The 18,646-nt window shown below is 47.8% G+C and overlaps 1 protein-coding gene across 1 annotated transcript; it reads left to right on the top strand.

Annotated features, from left to right (window-relative positions):
• The first annotated feature begins 931 nt into the window (after window positions 1-931).
• LOC119387870 (amine oxidase [flavin-containing] B) lies at window positions 932-16,957 on the top strand. The gene is made up of 9 exons (XM_037655423.2): window positions 932-995; window positions 1,683-1,771; window positions 2,078-2,237; window positions 3,798-3,894; window positions 5,807-5,918; window positions 6,048-6,145; window positions 11,379-11,490; window positions 14,164-14,226; window positions 15,971-16,957. The coding sequence occupies exons 1-9, from the start codon at window positions 959-961 to the stop codon at window positions 16,124-16,126; spliced, it is 924 nt and encodes a 307-aa protein (XP_037511351.1). The 5' UTR covers window positions 932-958; the 3' UTR covers window positions 16,127-16,957.
• Window positions 16,958-18,646: the final 1,689 nt, after the last annotated feature.

Raw genomic sequence — 18,646 nt, 5'->3', positions numbered from 1 at the left:
GTGTGTTTGTGTGTGTGTGTGTGTGTTTGTTTGTAAACCGAGTAATGAATTCTAGGTATATACGTACACAGCGCTGTATACTTAAGCTCCCCGACGGGTCCCCGACGCTCCCGACGACGTACTGCTTCGTTCGGCATTATCACTGCTGCACGGTCGCATTCCTGCAGCCATGCGCAAAACTGCATGCTGTCGACGCAAGCATAGTTGCTCAAATATGAGTACTCGTATTTACGTTTAAATTATCCATGGGTGTAACGTCTCAAAGCTGCGCAGTTGGTTATCATTAAGAGCACCATATAATAATGGGTGCCTCCGGATCAAGCTTGATCACCTGGGATAAATTAACGTGCAACCAAGGCATGTTATACAAGCAAGCCAACACGTTTTTTTCTTGTGCTCGCCGTTTCAGCAGATACTATGCGATATTGCAAGAGACGCCTCAGTAATTTTTACAGCGTAGCCCTTAGGTGCCCGTTCCTGCGTTGAGCGGCGTCGCCGTTGGCTGGCGTCGGCGGCGTAACCGATAGAGCGAACGAGGACGAAAGATATCAAATGCGTAGTCTGTCGATATCACGAGGCGCTGCCCTCTAACCTCGCTTTCTTCCTCCGTCACGTGCCCTGGGCCCTCGGTCGGAGCTCATAAGCATGCAGGGCTGTCACGTGCACTGCGCCTGGCTTCGCTTGTTGTAAAGGGCTGTCGGCGTTTCGCTTGGTTTTTCGCTCTGAGTTTCGCCTGCAATGCACAGAGTGGTGTGCGTAACACTCGAGCGCGGGCAGTTTCTGTGGAAATATGTAGCGAATGTTGCATTGCTACGACTGCGGATAGCCAAAACTTTACACACATTGCCTCAACACGAAGCTGCGCTCAAAATTCGCATTAGGGAGTATCTTAATTGTCGGTGAACTTTTTTGTTGCTCTTGTTGTTTCACGCAGGAAAGGAAGTTCGAAAACGGCGCCATGACAGTTTGTGAAAGGCTCCTGCAACTGTTGGAAGGTAGATACCTGTTTCTTTATCACTGCGTGTACAGATGTTCTATATACAATAACATTAGTCAGCTCGAACAACTGGATACTCAAAATATGCGAAAAATTATGTTCAGAGAACAGCTGCGCGGTGCGCGACACGCTGCCTTCGCAACGCGCAGTCTCGAACGACTTGGCGTATGAAACATTCGTAACTCATAATTGCTACGCGGCGCAGCCGCTGTGATTACCGCACTATTTCCGTATCGATATCGGTGTATAACATAATCATTTATTACTGATTAATATGCACATTTCAGCAGCTTGCGACTGTCTACGTCACACAGGTTTACAGTGCACTGATGACTTGTGCGTCGACCACGACAGCCTACCCGAATCGTGATAGGTTTATTTATATGTTCATCTGATAACTCGCCCAACTTTCAACTTTACGTATATGTCATCAGTGACATAGACAGACTTCTTTTTTTTTCTTGAAGCGGCAGGCAAGTTTTGCCGCATTTCGTTTTATGCCAAGTAAACTGGTGCAATGAAATTCAGGAGGAGGGTGGGAGGAGGAACGGGCACAATGAGTACACCGCTCCACCCCCAGCCCCCTACTCCAGTTGGTTATGCTTCTGATCTCACTACTTTAACCAAACATGATTAACGAAGCGTTATTCACAGTTGCCGCTTCTGTGCCTATGGTTGGTTGCAGGTAAGGTTGAGTTCAACGCCCAGGTATGCGACCTTCAGCAGGACGAGAAGGGGGTCGTCGTGGGCGTCATCGATGGCAGGGAGTTCCAGGCAAGTATGACGGTGTCTCGACGGAAGACCATGTTCTCACCACATTAAACACCCTTGTTAACAACATGTATGGCGCAATGGGCGACACATACTCTTGAACTATGATACCGAACATTACATTTATTCCAAATCCAGCTATTCAGGCTTTTCATTGCCTTGGCAGGCAGTACTATGAATACATTCGAGAAATGGCTGAATTTTACGTTTGAACGATTTGAGTGGCACTTTCTTCTTTTTTTTCAGATAACGTTGTCCGCGCAGTGACGTGGCTGACCTAACCTAACCTATAGCCCAACAATATCGCAGGCTGATTACGTCATAATGGCGATCCCGCTGCCCATGCAGCTGAAAGTTCATTACGAGCCTCCACTGTCGCCGCTGCGAAACCAGCTCATACAACGTACGCCGGTTGGCTCAGCGTTCAAGATGAACATTTACTACGCCAAGCCCTTCTGGAGGGAAGCAGGTATGCAGTACATACGCACCTATACGCCTTGATAAACCATTACAGCGAAGTCCGCCACTCAGAATAAAGTGTCATCGCTATTAAAATTATGACAGGCGTTGTCAACTCGAACAAGATTTGGGTACGCGTAACACTGCGGGTATAATGCACGGGCAATAGCAAGAACGTGCAGCGCATTGGCGCACCAATACCAACGTGGTTCGACTAGGAACCTTACTGAAAGTTCAGTGAAGGGGTGAAGAGAAGGTTCATTTTGTGACGGCACAATTTGTGAAGAGTAAATGTTCAATTTATATGAAGTGTATAAAACTTGTGTTGCGATACAGGAGCGCAGCTATAATCTTTTTTCCGGGACAGGGATGGGGGGTGAGGGGTCTGACCACCCCTCTATGCATGTTCGTACGTGTGTTTGCATGTGCGCAGATGTATATACACATACAAAATGTAAAAATTCCGTAAAGGGGTGGGGTTGAACTACCCCCCCCCCCTCCCTCAAACCAACCACCTTGCTACGCAGCTGGTGTTATATGTCAGTAAAAAAATAGTCAGTAAAAAAATAGAACGCATCTCCACGAGGTGAACGATGACGAGTGGGCGAAGCTAGGACCTAAGGTCCATAATGTCTACGTGATGGTCGCCGACTAGTGTAAAGGGTTTGTGCTTGTAGGAGTTTTATATTGTTCTGTCACAAATATGATTGGTATTAGTGTACTGTTCAACCTTTTTTTTGTGTCTCATATGTTACCCGAGCGTTGCCTCATTTAATGTAAATTGAGTGACATAAAGAGTCTACGACAAAGCTCGGTCCTAAGGTCCATAATGTGTACGTTGAAGTCGCTGACTAGTATAAAGGGTTTGTACTTGTAGGTGTTTTATATTGTTTCGAGCGTCATCATTATAATTGTTGTTCGTCTATTGTAAACCTTTTTTTTTATTCACATACACACATATGTTTCGACTATAGCATAGGTTTTCTAACCACTATGACAGCGGGCAGTGAGCGTCGACGACAAAGCTAGGTCCTAAGGTCCATAGTGTCTACGTTGAAATCGCCGACTAGTATAAAGGGTTTGTGCTTCTAAGTGCTTTGTGTTGTTCTGTCACAATTATTATTGATATTAGTCTATTGTTAAACCTTTTTTAGGAGGTTTTACGCGGTGCGGTGCCGGGAGCACGGAGACCACACAATGGACAAGCGTAGACTTTAAAGACGTCTTTAGTCGTTATTATATAGCTTCACAATCAAGCAACGCAGTTTGACTGTCGATATAATACTAACGCAGAATTAACAGACAAATGGGACTATCTTTTGAAGGGGTGAACTTGTAAGAACACTTTATGCCACGAAGCGACACGAACGCTTGACGCGTATCATTCGCATCGTACTGATGAACATCGCAGAAAGCAAGGACGAGTTAGCAGTGGGCACAACATCCCTAGATTCGTTCGATGATTGCACGTGTGACGCGGAAAGGGTCGTATACGGAAATGTCAAAATCAGTGTAAGGTCAAAAGGAAACAATAATTTGCATTCCCTATTACCTGCGCTGTATTTGACAGGCTACGGTGGAATAGCATCCTGTTCCGACGACGACCTGGCTTTCACCATTACCACGGACGACTGCAGACCTGGATTCTCACTGGCGGCTCTCACGGTGTAAGGACAACTCTTCTAGAGCGATAGCTCGACTACTCCCGGTACCAGTGGCGTAACCAGGGGGTAGCACAGTGGGCCCGTGCCTCCCCCCCCCCCCTCTATCCCCCGAAACCTTTTTCTGCCATGGGCTAGAGAGCACAATATGACACTCGACCACACTTACCTGCCCGGACCCCACGCCGGATGAAGGGCATGCCCTCCCACCCCGAAACAAATTTCTTACGCCACTGCGGTACTAACCCAGAAAATGTTCTTGTGCGTGCGTTCGGCCTTGAAGCGGAGCCTCCTCGCACGTGCGTCGTCATAGCAACGAACATACGCAGTGTCGTTTTTCCTTCTCCCGCGCACCCCTCTCCTCGGTCGGCGGGCGCGCGCACCTCAAGACCTCAACTCCTGTCACTTGCTTCCGCGCCGGCAATACAAAAAAAAAAAAAAAAAAATCCGCCTTTTCCGTTTTCCTGTGCTGCTCTCTGCCGTTTTGGTAGGGTTTTGGTAGGGGCCGGGACAACTGTTACTGCCAGAAGCAAAGCCTCCGAGATGAAGAGACGTTTGGCGATTTTTCCACTAGGGGAAGGGCGCATGCGCAGGGGCATCGTGAGAAAGGCGGATTGCGGACAGCGTGCTTATGCTTTCCGAGGTATACTTAATTACGATAGCAAGACATAATTCATGTACGAACATTTTCACAAAGCCTCTTGTGTGCCATACTTGTTTTTTATACCCGATAAGTTTTACTTCCGATGAAATATGAGCGGCTCCAATGAATTGTGGTGGAGGGGTTATCTTGCTGAAGCCTTTTGGGCGTGACATATCTAACCATGCATAACAAGCCAGAAAACTTGAAGAGAGTCACAGAAGACCGCAGAGGTTCTGACCAAAATTATTCAGGCAGCAGCAGCAGCAACAGCAGCGGCGGCGGCGGCGGCGGGGGCGGCGGCAGCGGCAGCGGCAGCAGCAGCAGCAGCAAGCAGCAGCAGCAGCAGCTCTGACTGACTGTACAGTATACTCTATAGTGTCAAGTGTGTCACTGAAAACGAGGGGAACACGTACAATTTAGAGCACACTGTTCGGTGCACTGCGTCATTGTGTTCTTCCAGGGGCGTAGCCAAGGGGGGGGTTGGGGGGGTTCAAACCCCCCCCGAAATTTTTCAGTTTTGCTTGCGTATATATGCACGCGCACATACAAACGCACGCACGAACACACACAAAGTATGGTTGGACCCCCCCCCCCGAAAAAAGTTTCTGGCTACGCCCCTGTGTTCTTCGTTTATTTTGTAGCGTTAACTACACTGGCCTAGCCGAGCCAGTTTCGCGTGGCTCCTCAAGAGCCGTGCTGCGCATGCGCGAGGATCAGTGATGTCACACAGCTGGCGCATCGGAGCCGGCACCTCCCGCGCACTCCGCCGCTGCCGCGCGCGACTCGCTGCCGTCGGTCTGCGCTTTCCAGAGTAGTGACGTCGTAGCTGAGGTAGACCAGCGCCCTCTAACGACGAACTGGCGCCGGCGCGCGCGCATCTATTCGCCTTCGCTGTGCAGTCGCCGTCTAACATTGCGCTGGAGCCGCTTGATAGCGCCTCTGACTGGCGTTTGCCAGTGTGGTTTAGCCGTGGAGAAGGAGAGCGCAAATGCTGCTCAACGGCGCAGAAGAGCGGAGAAGCTTAACTCATCGGATCCCGAAGTAGTTGCCTGGCAAAATAAATATACATGTGCCACATAATATGTATACCATGTGTGTGTCATTGAAGCAGCAGTAAGCATGATAATCAAGCTAATCGTAGGCAATTAGGAAAGCTAAGAACAATCAGCTGAACCTTTGCTAACGCTACGTTATCCTGACATAGCCCAGCTAAGCCACTGCAACATTTTTTTTCTTCCCTTCCTATTCCATTAATTTCATTGTCTTTGCCGGCAGATTCGCCATCGGTGACAAGGCCTTGAGGCTACAGGAACTGCCGAAACAGGTCAGGCCCAAAGTCATCGCAGCAGATTTGGCAAGGGCCTTCGAACACGAAGCGGCCTACAACGTAAGAAACGTTTGTTATTACATTACGAAATCCATCTTCTTCTTGGTCACGTCGCTTGAGTGCGAATCGCGTTCGGATCTGCAAGAATTTTTTTCTCATCTCGTATTTCATTTCGTATTTCAATTGCAGCCTGTGCACTTCGAAGAGAAGAACTGGCTCGAGGAGCAGTACTCCGGTGGTTGCTACGTGTCCACATTCCCGACGGGGGTCATGAGCAAATACGGAAAGTAAGAATGCCTATAGTTTACTGATTTCTTGTCTTGCGGCCGTTCTTTGTGATTTTCTGTGATGTGTTTTTTTTTTCTTCAACAACGTAGCTTGGTGGGAGAGTTGGTTCATGCTGTCCTGTCCAACGCTTGTTCTGTCTGATTGCTCTTCACCAATGTCTGTTTTATTTTAGGTGCTCTCTTCTTTCTGATCTTTTCTTCTATTATTTTTATTAGTACCGATGTAATAACAAGCACATGTTAATAAGAAATATGAAGTGCAGATACACGTACAAAAACGACGTTTCTACCGGTCCCCGGACGAAATGTCGAATCAATGTAATTTTTTTTGTGCATGCGCCTGCACTTCCTATTACTTATTAATCTTATTACTTATTATATATATATATATATATATATTGTAACATGGTAGGGCGCAGACAAGAACGCCAGCGAAAGAAGAAGACGAAGACGGTTGTTGTTGGTGCTCGCGCTTGCTCGGCTTGGACCGCTGATCGCTTCAGCTGCTGCAATCTTCTAATAAACGCGTTACTGCCTCAACGTTAAACGCATACCATCAAGTGGTGGAGGTGCTGGTTCTGTTCTCCATCCTGGAACTCCGCAGCCGGACTCTACTTTCCTCTTCAACAATGCCGAACGATGCTACCACACCCCAAGCTGCCCGCTGTCCCGGTGTTCCAAGAGAGCGGGACCCCGTCATTTTCAGCGGTACTGATGAGCAAGACGTCGAGGACTGGCTCTCTTCTTATGAACGAGTGAGTGTCAACAACAGGTGGGATGACAACGACAAACTTGGCCGCGTCCACTTCTACCTGAGAGGAGTAGCGGAACTCTGGTTGAACAACCACGAGGCTGAGATTTCCAACTGGGCCTCTTTCAAAACGACCTTCGCGGACGTATTCGGCCGACCAACCGTGCGCAAGCTCCGCGCAGAACAGCGCTTGCGCGATCGCGCCCAACTGGCTGGCGAGTGCTTCACTTCGTATATTGAGGACGTCATAGGCCTCTGCCGCCGCTTCAACCCTGTCATGTCTGAAGCCGATAAAGTCAAGCACATCTTGAAGGGCATTGAGGAGGATGCGTTCCACATGCTTGTGGCGAAAAACCCTGAAACAGTCGCAGACGTCATTCAGCACTGCCAGAGCTACGACGAGTTGCGAAAGCAGCGCATTTCCACGCGACGTCCTAGTTCGGACACGACCAGCACATCAGCAGCGACCGTTGGCGCAATATCTTCGGACCCGGCGGTCTTGACACAGCAGATTCAGCAGTTCATCCGAGAGGAAGTGGCTCGCCAATTGTCTCTTGCGCCCTTTCTCCCAGGCAATACTCATGGGCTCACTTCATCGCTGCGACAAACGATCGAAGAGCAAGTCTCCGAGGCACTACCGCCCACGTACCAGCCACCGCCTGTATCCGCGCCCCTCACCTACGCTGACGTCGCGAGAAGGCAGCCACATGCGCTACCACCCATCGCGGACACTGCTCCTCAAACAAACACATTTTACGCAACGCGGGCGCCGGCAGGCCCGCACGTTCCTCTTTATCGCCGTCCTGCAACGCCTTCCAATAACCCTTGGCGCACATCGGATAACCGGCCAATCTGCTACTACTGTTGTCTACCCGGCCATGTTGAACGGTTCTGTCGCCGGCGCGTCCCTCGTCCAGGTACCATCGATGACAGCTACAGCTACGTCCGCCCAGAGCCACCACAGTCAATGCCTCCACACGCTACTTCAGACACCTCTTCATCGAACCGCCGCGCCTTCAACCCACGTTGATCGCCCTCCCCGCGGCGACGTTCGCTTTCACCTATGGTTCGTCGACCACCACCCGCCCAAACGGAAAACTGACCATCGCAGTTCCGGAGGCAAGAACTGCGCCGCTGTCGAACTCTACAAGGCCTCGTTCTCTACCTGCCAACGAAATTTCTGTGTACGTTGATGGTGTTGCCGTGCAAGCATTAGTCGATACTGGAGCTGCTGTATCTGTATTGAGTGAAGCATTGTGCCGCAAGTTAAAAAAAATTACGATTCCGCTTTCTGGCGTCTCCCTGCGCACGGCAACCGCGGATCATGTAAAGCCTTCTATGACGTGCACGGCTCGGCTACTCATTCAGGACGTTTTCTATGTGGTCGAATTCGTTGTCTTTTCTCAGTGCTCGCAAGACGTCATATTAGGCTGGGACTTCCTTTCCACACATCATGCCGTTGTTGACTGTGCCCATGCCGAGCTAGAATTATCAGCGATCGCCGAAGTCGATTCTTGCAAGTCTTCTTTTTCTCGTGTCCTCGTCGCCGCGGACACGGACATCCCACCTTTGTCTTCTGTTCTTGTGCCGATCTCCTGCGCCTATGCTCCCTTCTCTAGCGTCATGTTCACGCCATCAGCAGACTTTGCCTCTCGCAAGAACTTCATTCTTCCCTTTGCTCTTCTCACGATCGTCGACTCTTGCGCAACCATTTATGTGACGAACCTGCTTTCGGTCCCCGCCACATTATTTCGCGGAGAATGTATAGGCCGACTTGAGGACATTGATTTTGTTTGCGCCAGTCAAATGCCCGATCGCACGACAAGCCTCCAGGTCGACAGTGTCAATTCCGTTACCACGTCCGACGCATCCTCCCTGGACGTCTTCCTTCCATCAATTAATTCGGAACTTCCTGTTGCTCAACGAACCCAACTTTTGAAGCTCCTCGACCGCTTTCGGACGTCTTTCGACTACAAGCAACCCACTTTGGGCCGAACATCTGCAATCGTTCATCATATTGACACCGGCACCCATGCACCCCTGCGCCAGCGTCCATACCGGGTCTCTCACGCTGAACGCCGAGTTATTGACGACCAGGTGACCGATGTGCTTAATCGTGGCGTCATACAGCCGTCCGACAGCCCTTGTATATATATATATATATATATATATATATATATATATATATATATATATATATATATATATATATATATATATATATATATATATATAATGTGTGTGTGTGTGTGCGCGCGCGCGCTTATGCATTACGTGAGTGTGTGTTTATTTAACGAATTCTACATACTTTTTATCACGTGTGCTCTCGCATGCAAGAAATTCTTAGCAACACAGCGCTGCAGAAAAATATAAAAATAACGGATAACGGTACAAGAGTATGAAGTTGGGCATGTTGGTAATGCATAACTGATCACGTAGCGCAAAAATTTGACACTGGACAAGAGAGGGACGAAGACGAGCGCTTACTTCCAGCAAGGTTTATTTCGAGAAGCGTACAGTATACTCTCGAAATGCGAAAAACAAGCAAATCATTCAAGAAGCCCACAACTGCCATGCGCGAAAATCTTACATTCTCAGGAAAGACAATTCTTTTTGACAAAGCCCGAGAGAGGGAGTGCTGACGCAGTTCAGCCCTAATCTACAAATCCTCTCTGCCTCAATAATTTCTCGTGTCGTTTTATTTCTGTTTTTTTCCCACGATAACGGTGTCGTGAAAAAGCGGTTTGCAGCCACACGTGCTGCAGTGCAATGCCAAGAAACCATCGCGACCATTCTTGACGTTACAAGCATGTTCCCGGAGCCGGTCATTAATACAGCGGCCAGTTTGTCCTATGTACTTCTGGCCGCATGAAAGAGGTATCTGATAGATTGCATTTGCTGTACACGTGACCAACGGGATTTTGTGCTTTTTTGAGCAACCTCGTTTTGCATTTGAAACATCCTTAGTGCACAAGTGCGACAGCTTTTTCGGGGCAGAAAAAACCACCTTCACATTGGCCCGCTCCCCAACCTTTTTCAAGTTGTGGGAGACTCCATGTAGATATGGGACTACAGCAAGCCTCTGAAGCCTTGCTGGCTCAACATGTGGGAGCGCTTGTTCCGAGAGTTGAAGCTTCTTCACCAAACTTTCCGCGACTGAAACCTGTATGTGAGAGGGGTACCCGGCATTCGAAAGTCGCTCTGCTTGCTCTTTAAAACTGGCTGCCATTAGATGGGGGCGAGACTTTTGTAATGCATTACGAAAGCATAAGTTTACAATACGTCTTTTAACGAGTTTTGTGCGGGCGGAATGGTACGGAAGCAGAGGTTTGTTGCTCCTAGGCTGGTACGCCCAACAGGCGTGGTCTTGGTGAAAAGTAAAGGCTATGCCTAAAAATTGTTAGTTGGCAACTCGTAAGTTAACAAGAGTGGTTTAAACCGCTCCTTGATGAAATTGAGGATGTCTAGAGCACAGGACATGGGGTCACATTCCAGAAGAATGAGGTACACTACTCAGGTCCCCCCCCCCCCAATCAACAGAAGAAATGAAAACAAAAATCTCATGATTGGAACTTTATTGGAAAAGGGTGTTGCTTAATTATCTCTTGTTCATTTTTGTTCCTTCCGCACATTTCGGCCGCAAATACGTCACGCGTAAAATCTGTTAGCTGGCAGTTTCGTTTGACAATTACATTTACTGTGATGCGAGGAAAGCATCTGGAAAGCATACTAGGAAAGCGAGGAAAGCATACTATACTCATGGGCAAAAATTGTAATGCGTGCGAAATAACAGTTACTAGCTATTTCTCACGCGGAGTACCAAGTGCACACATCGGACACACACAAACACTCAACGGGCCCGGTGTGCCACCCCCTGGATACGCCATTGTGTAGCGTGCACATAAATTCTTTTGTTTGCCGTGTTTTCGCTTTTCCCGTTCTCCTTAACTTATGTGAAGTATTTCCGGAATCCGTTTCCTCAGCAGCAATTTTAATTATTTGAATAGTGCAGCTGATAAATAGGAACACTGATAACTAATTAAATATTGCATTGCGAACAAGCTATGCTCTTTCGATGAAGATCAGCAGACGTGGCCGCTCAGCTGCCGGAAGTGGTTTTGAGGTTGACTGCGAGGCCGGCAATGACAATTCCACGTATTGTTCCAGTAGGGCCGCTTCAAGGAGGAACCTTTAAATATGTCTATGAAACTATCATTATAGAATTTAATGCAAATTAACTAAGTAACGAAACTGTGCAACTGAGCGATTAGTAAAATTTTGGCGTTTTACGTGTCAGAACGACGATATCATTAACAGCCATGGAGTAAACGGGGGGGGGGGGGGGGGGGGGGCTCCTAAATAATTTTGACTGCCCAGGGTTCCCCCGCCTCTCGAAAAAAGAAAATGCAGCTGCTATATGGACGGTAATCCAACCCGTGCCCTTCTGCTGAGCAGCGCAACGCGATGTCACGTGCTATGCAGGACCCTGCGGGAACCGTTCGGCCGGGTGTACTTCGCGGGCACGGAGACGGCAACGGTGTGGCCTGGCTACATGAACGGCGCTGTGCAGGCTGGAGAGAGGGCTGCCAGGGAGGTGCGTAAAAAGTGCTGACTTTGTGCGATGCGTGCAACGTTCACACGTTGAGTCTGTCGACTGCCAAATTTTCGAGTCTGATCCGCTGGTTTGCTTTGCGATGAGGTGGGTGCCATCTCAAGCGCTCTTCACAAACGAGGAGTATTACAACCAGGGGCGTAGCCAAGGGGGGGGGGGGTTCAAACCCTCCCCGAAATTTTTCAGTTTTGCTTGCGTATATATACACGCACGAACATACATAAAGTATGGTTGAACCCCCCCCCCACCCCCCCGAAAAAAATTTCTGGCTACGCCCCTGATTACAACTAATCGATCATGTCATATTATGTTTTTCAAAGTAAAGTAGAGGTGTGACTGGTATACCCTTACAAAAATGGCTAGTAACATTGAGTAGACCACCTATAGTAACCATCTATTGACATTGGTGACCGTCTAGTAACATTTGCGATCTAGTAACCTTTGTCAATAGACCGTCTAAAGACCTCCTTCTTACTTTTGTATAAAGACTATTTTATGTAGACCGTCTGAAGGCCTGCTTCTTACTTTTGTATAAAGACTATTTTATGTAGACCGTCTAAAGACCTCCTTCTTACTTTTGTATAAAGACTATTTTATGTAGACCGTCTAAAGACCTCCTTCTTACTTTTGTATAAAGACTATTTTATGTAGACCGTCTGAAGGCCTCCTTCTTACTGACGTATATATGAGAAAGGCTCCCGCAAAATTCGCTAATTAAAAACAGTCGTTGAATGTTAGGCGGATTTTTAGTAAAAGATAGGTGTGCCTCAGTGGTATCTATAAGCCCACCGCAAATTTACACGTACGCCATGAATGTTTGTTGCTTAATTACACGGAAAAGAAGTCCCATCTGAGCTATACATTGGAGGTCAAGATGTGGTGCCTATATATACTCGGTGACCAAAGTTTGGTTGTGAAGAGCGGGTGGCGAGCGGTTGTCAGTGTGAGTGTTGTATTACTTTGCGAATGTTGTGTGCATGTTTGTGTACGTGTGATCGAGTTTGCGTGTTTCGATGCTAATTTAATTAAAGATTCTCTGGCGCATGGTGCGACAGCGAAAAGCTCCCCTATGGATGTAAACAAATACTCCCCTCAGTCCATACAAAACCTCCGTCCTTTAAGGGGGTAAATTTTTTACTCCCCTGGACGGAGTATATAAAACCCCCATAGGGGCGTGCGCTTGAGGACGAGTCCATTTACTCCCATCTCGGCTTTTTTTTTTTGCTCACAGTGATAGGGTGTCTGTTGAACATTGTTGATAGGGCGTTACTACGAGGTCACCAGACAACCTATGAATATGAGTCTGTTCAAAGTTGGTGGCCAATTGCAGCCAGAGCGTTGATTGATTGTTGGTACAGACGTCTAAAGACAGTTGGTAGACACTCTTTTGATTGTTGGTATACGTTCTAGTAACAATTGTCTTTAGACCGTCAACTTAATGTTACCAAATATTTTTGTAAGGGTACTTATCAGAGCCACGTCTAAAAAAACATGCTTTCTTGCATGCGAAACGGACGTGGCCACGGTCCAAGAATCTCCGTTTCAAAAAATATTCTTATGCAGTCCAGTCTCTCTGGTCCAGTCGGCTTAGTGGAGTCTGTAAACAGGTGCCTTGGACGTCGTGTCGAAGACGGGCGCTGCTTACCTTCCAAAGTTCTATGCAACGATCCTTGGCATGTCCGCCAGCTAAGAGCTAATGAGTTGAACTTCTGCACTGAGAAGGCGCAATTGGGAGGGGGGGGGGGGGGGGGAGGGCTTATTGGATAGATGATATTACATGGGTGACGCCGTAGGATATGACCAAAGCGCTACCTTTCTCTGCCTCTTTGTGCGTCGTGTTAGAGTGACCTACAATATTAGGTAAGAACTCTAAACATCGCAATACACGACTAGAGTGACCTAGAATACTATAGGCCACTATAGTAGTGTCTTGCGCTGTTTGGGATTCTTCTTTCACAAAAAAAAGAGACATGCGCACGACATCCCAGCCGTAGTTCACTATCATCCGTAGGGAAGGGCAGGATACATACCTAATGTGGTGCAACAGTTAATCCGACGTCTATTACCCCCCCCCCCCCCCGAAGATGTAGTCAAGAAGAGTCCCCACAAGCAATGAAGAAGACCCCATGCGTGTGATGATGGTAGTGTGCAGATAATAAATTAGTGCCCAATAAGTGTCTACAATATTGAATGGTTAAAGTAGAAGCTCAGTGGGATGCGGCACCGGGCCCTTGTCTTCCGCGGGCCTCGCTCGCGACCAGCTGAAAAATGGTTGCTGAGCGTGCTTGCATGCTGCACCAGCTTGGAGTCGAAAATGCATGGCCGTGGACCCCCCACTTCTCCATCTATATGGAAGCCTGCGCGGCGTGCCGATGCAGCGCTTCGATTAACTGTAAACTGGCGATGGATTTACGATCAGCTAGAATACCATTGTGCACGCCGATTAATAAGCATTGAATAATATTAGATGAAATGTTGAGAAGTCAGTTGCCTAGTCCCATAAATGTCATGCATATTTTGTCGCTGATCAATGAGCTTAACATCTGGACTTCGAAAATTCACCGGCTTAAACCAGTCAGCACCCCCACCTCGATCACCATCATCATCATCATCATAGGGATTATTGCAGGTAATCTTTCTTCCCCTCACAACCAGGTCCTATGTGCGATGAAACTGCTACGGAAAGACGAGATCTGGGACGAAGAACAAGAATTTAAGGTGAATATACGTACGTTTACCTCAGTGACGGAACGGCGATACACGACGATCAAACATGTGTGTACTTGGCGGCGGCGTCAATACACCAGAGCACGCCTGTCTCGCACCCAGGCTGCTGGCGAGCCGAGCGAATACTCTCGCACCCAGGCGCCGGGCTGATCGGGCTGCCAAGGCGCGCGCGGGCTGCACCAAGTAAACAGGGCAAGCTGCAGTTCTGAGGCTTTAAAGTGCGAAAAGTACCCGTTCACGCCGCTTCCACGTATAAGAGCTCGTCTGGGCACTACTGCGTCGTCTTTGGATGCCAAAACAAGCAGCGCAACAAGAGGATGCCCACGGAAATAGTGCCGGTGCGGTGTTTTCAGCTTCGCCGCGAGTGGATAACTGTGATTCAAGCAAAAAAAAAAAAAAAAAAAAGGAGCCGAGTGAAAATGCGCGAGTAAGTACATGACTGCGTGTATTCTGCAGTGTGATGCCCACCTATTTCATTTTGCGAACCTAATTTGCGTGACACGCAGCTGGGTTGAAGGCAGGCGCGAGCTTTGTGTGGGGGTGAACTTGATATCTTTGAGCGTTTCCTTTGACGAAAATCAAAGCAAGGTTGTGCTTTCAAGCACAAGCAATCAGCATGCTTTGCCACTTTCAACGTAGTATTAAGCTTTAGTGCTTCTGATGGCATCCACGCCTTCGAGATTTCGTCTTCAATAGGTAATAAATGGCACGGTGCTCCTCAACAGCTGGCCAGAATTTCGTGCTTTCATTTCAGTGTTTGATTTCCCCAAATTTATTTGGACACGAGGCATCCAGCTGCACATAATACATATATTGGCAAGTAAGTAAACAGTACTCGCGCCAGTGTCCTTTACGTCGCAGGCGTAGCTAACCGGCTTAACTAAGAGTAGCACAGTTTCGCTTGTAAAGCACCATCGTTACAAGAATAAAATCGCGCAGGTAGCTTCCAAAAGGGATCGCTGAACGATACTGCAGGTTATACTCTCTGATAGCACGCTTTTGTGAGCAAGACGCATTATTGTAAGAGCGCTCGTGAAACAAAAATTACGTTCCGCGAAACTACCCGTAAAGCGTACTCTAATTTTACGCGATGCATGCTGAAATGATGAGCTTTCACAAAACTTTGTGCACAACTTGTAATATGGGGCAACAAAACATCGTTTCACTCTTTCGCGAGCTGCACTGCAATTAAGATTCACGCGTACTACAGCGAGCACGTTTTTTTTTTTTTTTACAAATGTAACAGCGTACGTATCTGACGAAATTGCTTCCGCAGCCCACTCAGCACGTACTGTATACATTGTGGACTTGCATGAGCAAGATGTTTTTGATGTTCCAATAAAATCAGCGAAAATGTCCAGGCTAGAAAAGACGCGAAACACGCTCTCCGACGGGCTGAGTTTCGGGAGTATCACGTTTGCTCTGTGTAGCGTCTGCTGGCGTGGCAGCCCGCGCATGTTGTTTCGTCGCGTGTGCGATAGATGGCGGGACGCGCGATGCACCAGTGGTGGTCAGATGTGTGTGTAGCCACTTATGTGTACGCGCTATAGTTTTCTTTCTTTCTTTCTTTCTTTAAGTCCTTAGGACAGGGCGTCGGTTGATGCCCGCCCGTTACAAAGGGTGAGGCCATAAATCCAATCCAATCCAATCCAATCCAATATGGCGATGCGCATGGAATTCGCTGTGTTCTGGTCTATACTCGAATCTACAGGGCACTGTCCTTCGCATGTTGCAGGGTGTGAAAGCGCAGCCGTTCGAGATGTCCTTCCTGGAGCGGCATCCCCCTCACGTGCTGCTTGTCGCCACTACTGGAGCCGTCGCCGCGTCCGGTGTCGCCTGTGTGGCGGGCTACTGCGTCTGGAAGGCAGTCACCGCCATGCGGGGGCCATAGGGTAGCTTTATCAATCAGAGGGCACTTCGCAGAGAAGCATTCTCGAACGCACATTGTACTTCATCAGAAGGGCCTTATCCACGGATGGCGAAGTCACCGCTGAATATATACCACCTATTGAGCGTTAGAGCACAGTAATAGTACGTATCTTCCCGTAGCAGTCTGTGAATAAGGCTCTCAAGCATTGCGATTATACTCTATTGTCAAAGACATGCATGGGTACCAGGCGGCATCTAACGTGCGACGGGCTTGAAGTAAGGTTGACCCTACTGCAGAAACTTATTGGAACGTGTTAAAGAGTTATTCAACGCGGTTGCTGGTATGACAGATTTCAAACCAGACCGAGTGCAGCATTGTCACGCATGAAGGAGAAGGGAAGGTGAGAGGTCAACCAAGCACGGCCGGTTTGCTACCCTACGCAAATCACGCCACTGATGCATTCTCAAAAGTTGCTTCCGAAAAGACGCTACAAGCTCCGTGGCATCGACTCGGCGCGAGGACTTTGTTTTTCCAGCACCAAGGAGAATACGCAGAGCGGTTTGCTCTCGGAACGCTGGGAACCGCTTGTACGCAAGAGAAGTGGTGCCAAGCCAGGTGTTGCTTTGGCGTAGCGTTTCAGACTGTGCTACAGCTTTTATTAAGAATGTACTTTCCATATGCAAACTACACATTAATCGCTGCACGCCATGTCGGTTCTGCGCTTTGTATTGTAAAGCTTGCTGACCTCCCATATCATTTATAGATAAAATAAATGTTTTATTTTGAAAAATAATTGCTGCTGATTGCGATTAAAAGAAAAATAAAAGGTGCAACAAAGCTGTCTTAATCGAAAAAAAAAATGACGCGCTCTGAGGAGCAGGGTCTAGTGGGCTTGTGATTTCTCTCTTGTACTCAAGAAACAAAGAAGACAGCTACACAATAGTGCAAAACAACAATTCATTGCACAGTACCGCGGAGCTCCCGTCGAGAGCAGAAAGCCAAACTCGTGTGGGGAAGCAAACTTTAGGGGACGCGAACATTGAAGCTGTGAACCTCGACGGTGCACGAAATGAAACCGGTGGGAAATCGTCCGCGCTATGTAATCAGTGTCCTGTTAAAGTGCGTTAGCATAACACTGGGCTCTGTTAGCGACATCTTGCGACGCTTCGCCTTAACCCAACTATAGATACGTTCTTTTTGCGCGCAAGCGTAAATATCCCATTTGTCAAACCGCAGTCGTGGAGAGTGTCAAAGCCATCCTGGTTAGAGGGACTGTCTACCATCCTTCATCGCTTTTCTGTTTTGTACCGCAATAGAAAGCGTACTGTCTGAAGTGTCCAACTTTGCAGCGGTTTCACTGGAAAGTGAGTAGTAAATTTTAAAACAGAATTTTTCGATCTGCGCTCGGTCTTCTTCCATTGGCGTGAAACATGCCCACAACACTGGCTAGTGGACGCGATGACGATTGTAGTGCCGGTAAAAATTAAAACCGAAAGCATATGTGATTTCTGTAGGATTACTTTATTTTCGCTGAACATTAATGTAATTAATGTAAAAGCCGTTTTCAGCGCGCTAGCGGTTAGATGAAGCCTTATTATACGATTACAGAACGCTTGTTTTGCTGTAATCGCAGTCTATGCGTTTATTTCAGCACTGCTGCCGCCATCCGAGCCAGGTTGATTCATCAAAAAGGGACGATAAATGCACGCCTTTGCAGCGCAGCACATGTGAGATCCTAACAACAATAGAGCGCCACAGAACAGTACGACCAGGGCGGAGGGCCGCATGGCAAAGCGCATGAGTTGAAGTAGACGAAATCGAAAGCGGCGCCGCAAGCAGCGCCACCGGTCGCCTTTTTGGATGCGTGAGAAAAAAAAAGCAAAAAATTACTCTCTGATGCAACCGAAAGCTGCCTCAAGTGCGTAAAACACAATTTCAAGTTATACATGTTTGTTTTTAGGCAAAATGAGTCTACCTGCGAGGATTTCTTGTCCTACCAGTAGATTGACCACATCGCTGTTGGGTGACGCTAGCGGTCATTCTTTCACGATTTTCAACATAAAATTAAAAATATAATATTTATGGAACAAAAGCATGCTCGTTGCCACCGATGTGATGAACGATCTTCTCATTTTCACCACAACCAGAAATTTTTTTTTCGAGCGGTAGACAGTCCCTTTACGTAAAGAATTGTTCTACGGGCAATGATTCGCTTGCACGTACCCCGCGTTCACGGAGTGAAACGTCGTTGTAACATTTTTTTAACACGAAAGTGTTTTATGCCGGGCTCCGCTAAGGCTCCCCTGACGCATTTCCGTCACGGATATGACGTTGTAAAATATAAAGACTAACATATGGCAAAGAAAAAAAAGTCGCAGTTTCGCCGCAAGGGCGAAGCAATGAATGCGATAGCAAGAAATCGAAATGTCACACAAAGAACCAGAAGCAGCTCGATACTTGCAGCTTGCCGCTGAAGCACAAAGAAGGACGCCCTAAATGAACACACAGGCATGCACAGGGCAAGCGTGAACTAACAACTGT

This window comes from Rhipicephalus sanguineus, chromosome 3, assembly GCF_013339695.2.
Source record: "Rhipicephalus sanguineus isolate Rsan-2018 chromosome 3, BIME_Rsan_1.4, whole genome shotgun sequence".
Taxonomy (NCBI): Eukaryota; Metazoa; Arthropoda; class Arachnida; order Ixodida; family Ixodidae; genus Rhipicephalus; species Rhipicephalus sanguineus.
Note: the sequence above shows the minus strand (reverse complement) of the source record. Positions and strands in the feature narration are given on the sequence as shown.